The following is an 8,948-nucleotide window of genomic DNA, read 5'->3' as shown; positions in this document are numbered from 1 at the left end:
AAAAGAGTGGTATCAAAATTCCGGGGGGCCGCCATCTTAAATAATTATGTGTTTACCGTTGCTCTATTGTTTTGATCATGACTTAAAGAGCTTTTGTTAAGTAACAATAGGGGAACCATAACGACTCACAATTATTCACGATGGCAGCACCAGGGAGATTTCAAAACTAAATCAAGCCATTCTGAAATTTATTTATTTATTTATTTATTTATTTATTTATTTCGGATACAAACACTTTCGATGAAAAAGAAATCAAGCAATTTTGATTGTAAACATTGATGTCCGTCCTTTAGTCAAAAGTTATTTTCTTGTTTTCGTGTAGGTTCCCTTTAAGTTTAGACCAAGCAACGTTTCTGAACAACCTCAGGCTTTGTATTGTAATGTTTTCTTTCTTTGTCACCTTATGCCCATGAAGCAGCTCTTTAGCCTCTATGATCCGAAACTACAATATTTTTAGGCTTAACCACCATGAAACATTTCCCTCTATTTTGTTGTCATCAAGAAAGTGGGTACATACCAAAATACCTTTATTTGGCACCGAATTATATCCCGATACCTTCACTTACTGATCTGATCATACGGGTTGGACAAGAGATTCTAGCTCAAATTTGACCCTGTCATACAAATTTAATTTATCCGTTATAGGAAGGTGGTTGATCTTTATCATATCAACAAACTGATACCCTCCCTACTGCTGCATTTCTCTGGGGAGCACTGCCACCAATAAACATTGTGATAGGGTATTTTCTTACATAGTTATTCTTTTGATTTTGACTCATCCTTGCGTTTGTCCATCTGTAGTTTGCCAGTTTTTCATGCTCTTAGGCAATACAGGCCCGCACGTTATCTGTTAGTGCAAGTATACCCAAGCATTCTAGGATGTGGGACCATAGCAAATGCCCAAAAGTCTAACTAACCCATGGCAAAGTTTGTTTAACCTCTATTTCTCAGTTCCTTCTGGGGGCTTTCCGTGCAATATATGGCTGGTCATTGGTATCCGGAGATCCTTGTTAATGTATGGCACGTTTGAGACACCCTGCGATCCTTTTTTGTGAAGATTTTTATTGCTCCGTAGTTGCTTAGTGATGCAGCCATTTCAGGGTCCTTCACTATAAGTTTGACCATGTGACGTCCAATCTGCAGAGGGTCTTATTGCCAGGCAGACGTGCGTGGAATAAGTAGGTGGGCAAATCGAAACATTTTTTTTAGACAAAAATATTGCAGAAGGCCTAATTCTGGTTCTCTGGTTAACATGAAATCTTGTTAGTTATATAATTACTACGGACTCTTAAATGCGAGTTTCTCAAGGTTAATTGTGACAAAAAAGTATTTTTCGTAAGACATATCTACTTATATACGCTAAGATGACCTTACAAAACTCACCCTTTCTATTTCTTTGAAAAAACAATGCACCGGTCCAAAATGTTTGCATGATTTGGCCTCACCATAGGGGGCAAAGGGTCCACTTTAGTAGTGATTTCTTGGATACTGAAACTTTGCTTTTGCATGTGCCGCAGGGATCTATTCTTGTTCCGACTCTTTTCTCGTCATTTACATTAATGATCTTACATGTGCAACTGCTTATATTTCTACACGTCTTTTTGCTGATGACGCTTTATTAACTACCCGTGGTAGAGACCTTGATAGCTTACTGCATCAGATTAATACTGAACTTCCCAATACATATAACTAGTTATGTGCAAACAAATTGACATTAAACCTGGATAAAACGAAATAAATAATACCTTAGATGTAACATACCTTTCATGTAACGTACCTTGGTTTAGTCAACGACTGTCGTTTATCATGGCATGGCCACAATGAATACACTTGCTCCAGGATACGTAAATAATACTTCAATTAGAAGTATACACACACATACTTCAATTAGATTTTTATATATAATTTATTTATTGTCCCAGGTCTTAAGTTATTCATGCAAGTATTATTGTTTCCATGTTTCCGCAATTTGATATTTTTTTGTAAACATTAGGGCATGCTGTTAGTTCTACATTTTTCTCCCCCTTTTCTCTCCTTTTTTTATTGATTCTGTGCATAACCTGCATTGATATAATGAGAATAAACATCTTATCATTATGATATTAACTTTTTCTGCTTGCAGAGGTTTACTGTTGGAAGAGGAAAATGAAGGAAAAGGAGAAATCTCGGCCATCAACCATATCACATCTCAGTCTATGACAGCAGAAAATGACATAACTGTTTATTGTCAAGAAACCAATTCATTTGAATTTTAGAAAATAAATAAAATACCAAATGCAAAGGTTTTCAACTATTGTAACAAATTAAAGTTGCTTTGCATGAATTTAAAAGTTTTAAGATGACTTCCATTGAAGCATTTCACTATTCAGAAAACGTAGGTTTCCTGTTGTTTTCAATTTGTTTAATGTTCAAACCCACTTGCCCAGGTATGACAAAATAGTTCATGTCTCGTTTTGCTTTAATTAATAGAAGTGGAAATTTATAATACGTTATAGGTTCCTCCTGAATTAGGCACCTGTTGACGTCTTTGGACCACAATTTTTTTGTTCTGAAAAATTCTGGAATTAATTTAGTGACGTAAGGTGAAAGGCGATCGAACTTTCCAATAAGTTGACTGTGTCACATTTCAATATTTCTTAACTTTTTATCTGACCTCCTTGTTCACAGGGATAAATCTTACACCGTAATCATCCAAAATTAATTATTCAGGAATTTAAAATAAAATTAAATTAAAAAATAGAAATATTAATCTTTGAGTCTGCAGTTTTATGGCTGTAAATATATATGACAACTTTAGCCATCGGCTTGTTGGTATTTGATCACCATTGAATGAAGCAGGAACAACTAGCTAGAATTTTCAACGCGAAATTTGTACTGTCACGTATCAGTGTTGTTGGTAAAATGAAGTCACTGAGTTAAAGGAAACTTAAGTTTTAAATGAGAAATATGCATCTGACGACAATAATCTTGTTCGTTAGCCTTGGGTTTCCCTCTTTGGATGAGCTAACTCAGATGCAAGCACAAGTAAGTCGCTTAAGTTACTTCTTTGAAATGAAAGATTTAGAGCTCCCAAATAGCAGATGAGGCATATTCCAAGGATTCTCTTACTAAAGACATTCTACGTCAGTGGAGAGTGAAATGAGACTGATGATTAAGAGTGGTATTTTTAAATCGACTTTTTTCAAATGTTTCAATATAACCTTAAAACGAAAGAGCAGAGAACCAATATTAGCGTTGACAAAGAAAAATCCATGAAGCTCTCTCGCTTAACGAGGGTTGAGCTCCCAAAATAGCAGATGAGGCATACTGGTACTGGTACTGGCACTGGTATTCTCTTTTGTTGTTATCATTCTCTTTCGCTCTCCTTTCGTTTCTGTTCGAGACATAGGTCCTCCAGGCATCATGTAACCTTATCAGAGCTTCTAAAGATATGCCAAAATTTCAAATACAGAGAAAAAAGCAGCTCTAAGCAAATTAAAAATAAACACTCAGCTTTAAGTTAACATCCCGCCGATGCTTGACTTGAATAACTTCGTAGCCGCCAATGTGGACCACAGATATCATGATATGTCAAACTGGATTGAAACCAGCGAAAAATGCAGAAAAAAAAAATCCTCCAAACCGTTTTCCACCTGAACACGAAATAGCCTTGTAGTCGCATCGAGCCACAGAAAGCACGCAAAAAATGAAGCCTCGCTTATGTTCAGTTGAATTAATCTGGGTTGAGCCTGCAATCCAATCAAAAACCAGTACCTGGTCAGCGGTCAACTTAAAAAACACAGCTGACCTCGGTGAGCTCCAAGCTTGAGCCCGTGATATGGTCGCGTGATACTGATCAGCGGATACCTTGTTTTGACAGGTGTCATTGATAAAAAGATGGATGTCCAATATCAAAGATGTATGCTGTAAACTAGCATGATACTGGTCACAATGGCATACATGGACGGGTGGACTACGGACGGACGTACGTATGCACGTACGTATGTACGGACGGTTGATGACGTCATGGCTATAAAACCAAGATTTCTCGCATCATTGGGTTACCATATTTTCTTAACAATCGTTCTCCGCGAGCGGGCAGCTCCGCTAATATTATAAAGTAAAAAAAACTTTAAAAGAAAAGTGACCATTATATACTTACTGTTTACTTACAGTTTATTTACCCAAATATAAAGGAACACATTATGAATACAAATATGGTATTGCATTTAAATTTCGTATCAGCAATCTTGCTGTATGATTTAGTATTTCAGAAAATCACTTGCTGTTTAATTTCCCAGAACATTGCCATTTCATTATGCATCTCGCATATGATCTGTTCTGTACAGTAATGTTATAATGGCCTTCTTTCTAGATTGCAAGACTCTCTCATAGACTTAACATTCCTTCAAGGACTCAACAAATTATCTTTTTCTTTTAATCACACCAATGAAGTTGGGCAGGTGTGCATTCAAAAAATGTTGTCAAATTTATGTGTGCTTCAGTGGGTACTTTTACTTATGTTACGTTTGTGTTTACTGAGGACTAAAAGTGAGAAATGTTCTCCACACAATGTTCTCCTGTCCAATTTATTTCATCGAACTCTTACTTGTGCTGTACTTACAATCGTCATCCTATTGAACTGGCAAGCCTGGCAAAACCTTTTCAAAGCAAATCGTAAAGTACAATGAAACAAGATATATTATTCAATGGGGGTAATTATTTTGTTTCCTGCTGCTGTTATTTTAAAACAGTAATGGTTTTACTTTTCCATAAAAAATATCTTAAGACTTGCTTAAATTCGAAGCCACAATCCAATTCTTTCTTGTGTAATATTTTTGGTAGTCCTGCATCTAAGGGTTTTCTTTCCACTGTTATTTTCACGTTAAAAATTGCCGTTAAAATTGAGGGTGAGGGATGGGGTAAGGTTGTGTGTGAATTCAATGTTGTGTGTTAGAAGGTTATTATAGGCTGTGTTTTTTTTTTTTTTTTAATGGACAACAACAAAAATTCTCCTAGGACCTCTACCATGCGCTGTGTTGGAAGATTAATTAACAATAATAATTCAAATCAGACCCACCGGTATGGCGTAATGATGGAATTCCTGACTCCGAACAAAACGAGTGGGATTCTTATATTTGTCTGTAGGAAGTAGTTGACAAGCATGTTCTTTTAAGTTCGCGTCTGACGCAATGGCCAAGTTGAACGAGAAACAGTCTACATTGTGAAGACATGCAAAAGCGCACTGGATATAACCCAACACGTTAACACTTTCCAACAAATTGGAGATATTTAATAAATGATTCAGGAAGGTTCTGAAGTTGACCTCTTTGGATCTGTTTAAGTAAATCGAAAATATGTTATTTAGACCATTCAAAAGAGTGGGCCTTACCTTGCCGAATCCACAGGCGCCCCAATCTCGGTGTGAGGGAGTATAAGGATTTTTATGGAAATCCCGATAAAAGACCTGAGAAGATAATTTTACGAAAAAAAATCTTAATTAAAAAGCCTAACCTTATTACCACTGTGGATACCTTCCTTCCTGTGAGGTTTTTTTTTCCCAGATTCGACGCAATTGATCCATTATCAGTTCCTCTGTTTTAAACGGTTCTCCTAACACTCAATTCTCAGGAGCCCACCAAATGAGGTCAAATACTCCTGGATAAAAATTAATGTTCCCATGGTTAGAATTCCACCGTGGAATTCCAGGGCAAAGGTTTATCTTTCATTTCAATCCACTAGTTGCCCAATGAAAGCCCTGCCAGCGACGTCAGGCGGCTGTTAGTGTCCCAAACGAAACAATAAAACGGTGAAAAAGATCTTCACGAACTTTGAAGACGACACAGCAATGGTTGAGTTCCATTTGGTAGTGAGTCTTCATCGGCCTTGGTTTGTCATCCCTGACGACGTTCGACGACGAAGGCTCGTTACCAAGCCACAAGAAAATGACTCGTTACCAAACGAACAACGGTCGCCTTGTCACCTTCAAAGTTCGTGAGGATCTTTTTCACCGAAATCTAATCGTGTGAACATTTTATCCAGGAGTATTTGACTCCATTTCTTCTGAGAATTGAGTATTCATCCTTGTTATTTTATTATGACCGTTGACAACCAAGGAACTGATAATGGCTCACTTCACGTCGAATCTGGGAAAAAAAATAGAAAAAACCTCACAGAAGGAAGCAATCCACAATGGCGATAAGGCTAGGCTTTTTAATTTAGATTTTTTTCGTAAAATTATCTTCTCAGGTCTTTTATAGGGATCCCCATACAAATCCTTGTATTACCTCACATTGAGCTTGGAGCTTGGGCGCGGCGCCTGTGCCGAGCCAGCTGTTAATTATGCGCCTGCGATTAGCCACGTGTAAAGGTTGCTGTGTTATGAATCAGATTGAATCATTCCGAGCTCTTCTTACATGCGCTGGATATATAGAAAAAAAGGAGTATTTTTGGCATTGGACGCATTTACAAAATGTGGCTTAATTCGAGAAAGACGTAGTCCTACGCAAAAAAAAAACAAACAAACAAAAACTAATTACAAATTACAAATTACATTAGCCAAAATCACTGGATAATCCTAACTACAATAAAATTGGACACTATTTCAAAGTTAAATTTGTTTGGAAAACCCTCGTTTTTCTTTTTTGAGTTCAAATGGCAGTTCTTTACTGTTTGTTGAAAACTGGAAACTAGTGTTACACGAGCTTTAGTTTGATTGACATGTGAGAGGAATTAGATCTTATCGGGTTTTTTGGCGGTATTATATTTTGTGTATTGGCGGAATTATATCTCGGAAATCTTAGGAAATCGTGTCTACCAGGAATTGTATTCTAAAAGGAAGTCATCTATCATTAAAGAGTTTGGATCATTAAAACATTTGGTGCCGAGACCCGGGAGTGAAGGATTGAAAGAGTGAAAAAATGAATTAACCTCGTGTAAACATGTCTTCGGAACCCAAGAAACAACTGAAGAAGAAATCGTTACCGATCCAGAATCTAGAAAGAAAATTCTACGTCAAAAGGGAAAATGTTTTGGTTGTCTGAGGAGCGGTCATGTGAGTCGAGATTGTCAAGCAAGGTGTCATCGTTGTAGTGGGAAACATCACGTGGCTTTGTGCGGCGTTCAACACTATCCAGAGTATCCAATCACGACCAGAAGGGCTAGAGACAGCAATCAAGAACAAACTGTGAGTACAAACTTGTATTTGTGTTTGTGCATCTTGTTACAAACGGCCAGAGCTAACGTCAGAAGTCCTCATGGAAGAAATTCTTGCAATGTGAGAATCCTTTTTGATTCATGTTCCCAAAAGTCTTATATAAGCTCACGGTTAAGGAGCAAACTGAGCTTACGACCAATTGGAAGCGATACAGTTCTAATACAAACTTTTGGAAACAATGAACCCTCATTGAAACAATGTAGCATCGTTCAGTTTGCATTGGAATGTCAAGACAATTTGACAGTGTTCATTAATGCTTATGAAGTTGAGTTGATCTGTGGTCCCATCACAAACCAGACCATTGAAATTGCACAACAGTGTTACCCACATCTGCAAGGCTTACCTCTGGCTGATCACTCACGAGGTGATGAGGATCTAGAAATTGATGTCATGATTGCAGCAGATCATTACTGGTCTGTGGTTCAGAATCACGTGGTAAGGGGGGAGCTACATGGACCAGTGGCAATTCGCACAAGATTAGGATATGTATTGAGTGGTCCTGTGAATGCGGCAAGTGCGAATACACAGTTATCAACTGTTAACGTGTCCCATGTTATGAAAACTGAATGTCAAGTCATTGAAGAGAATTTAGTTTCAGATGATTTCTTACTGGAAGAGGAGCTAAGTAAGTTTTGGGACTATGACACTCTTGGAGTAAAGGGTAGAGAGGGAGATTTTCTTGAAGACTATCTTACCAAAGTGAAGTTCAATGGAATCCGTTATGAAGTGTCTCTTCCCTTCAAGACTGAACACCCGATTATTCCAGACAATTACTTGTTGGCACAGAATCGCCTTGTTTCTTCATTGCAAAGATTAAGGTCCAAGCCAGAATTGCTCCAACAATATGACAGTGTCATCAAGGAACAATTAAATGCTGGTGTTGTTGAATTGATTGATAAGAGTCATGATTTAGATACCCTTCCTGGAACTGTACATTACATTCCTCATAAAGAAGTATTGAAAGAAGACAGAATCACTACTAAACTACGTGTGGTTTATGACGCCAGTGCTAAATCCCGCAATGAACCAAGTTTGAATGACTGTCTCCTACCAGGTCCAGCCTTAACTCCATTGATCTTTGATGTCTTGCTGAGATTTCGCCTCCATAAAGTGGTTTTGATTGGTGATTTAGAAAAAGCATTCTTGAACATTGAAGTCAATCCAACAGAGAGAAACTTGTTAAGGTTCCTATTGGTAGATAACATCAACTCCCCGAATCCAGAAGTGATCACACTGAGATTCACTCGTCTTGTTTTTGGTCTAGTTTGCTCTCCATTTATTTTGAATGTAACATTGAGGAACCACTTAACAAGGTATGAGAACATTGATCCTGAATTTGTGGCTGCTGTTGTGAGAGCTTTGTATGTTGATGACTTTGCATCTGGAGAGAACTCGGTAACGAAGTGTTTTGAACTTTACCACAAGTTGAAGTTGCGGTTCAGAGAAGGAGGTTTTAATATGAGAAAGTGGGCATCGAACAGTGAAGAGTTAACTGAAATGAACAAAAGAGCAGAAGAATCTTTGTCTTGGGAACCGGAGCTGTCTTGTAAGGCTACCCCTACATTGACCGAGCCGAACATTGAGGAAGAAGATTGGACAGTGTCGAATTCAAACAACAATGTGAGCGAAGAAACCGTTATCAAAGTAATGGGAGTTCAATGGGATCGGATGGAAGATAATTTCGAGTTTGATCTTGCTACCTTTTCTAGACAAGCCTTAGAGGGAACTTTCACTAAACGGACATTATTTTAGC

The 8,948-nt window shown here is 37.7% G+C and overlaps 1 protein-coding gene across 1 annotated transcript; it reads left to right on the top strand.

Moving 5' to 3' along the window:
- Positions 1 to 2,946: 2,946 nt before the first annotated feature.
- LOC138053513 (uncharacterized) lies at positions 2,947 to 8,947 on the top strand. The gene is made up of 2 exons (XM_068900141.1): positions 2,947 to 3,024; positions 7,289 to 8,947. The coding sequence occupies exons 1-2, from the start codon at positions 2,947 to 2,949 to the stop codon at positions 8,945 to 8,947; spliced, it is 1,737 nt and encodes a 578-aa protein (XP_068756242.1).
- The last annotated feature ends 1 nt before the right edge of the window (position 8,948 follows it).

This window comes from Montipora capricornis, chromosome 6 (genome assembly GCF_036669925.1).
Source record: "Montipora capricornis isolate CH-2021 chromosome 6, ASM3666992v2, whole genome shotgun sequence".
Taxonomy (NCBI): Eukaryota; Metazoa; Cnidaria; class Anthozoa; order Scleractinia; family Acroporidae; genus Montipora; species Montipora capricornis.
Note: the sequence above shows the minus strand (reverse complement) of the source record. Positions and strands in the feature narration are given on the sequence as shown.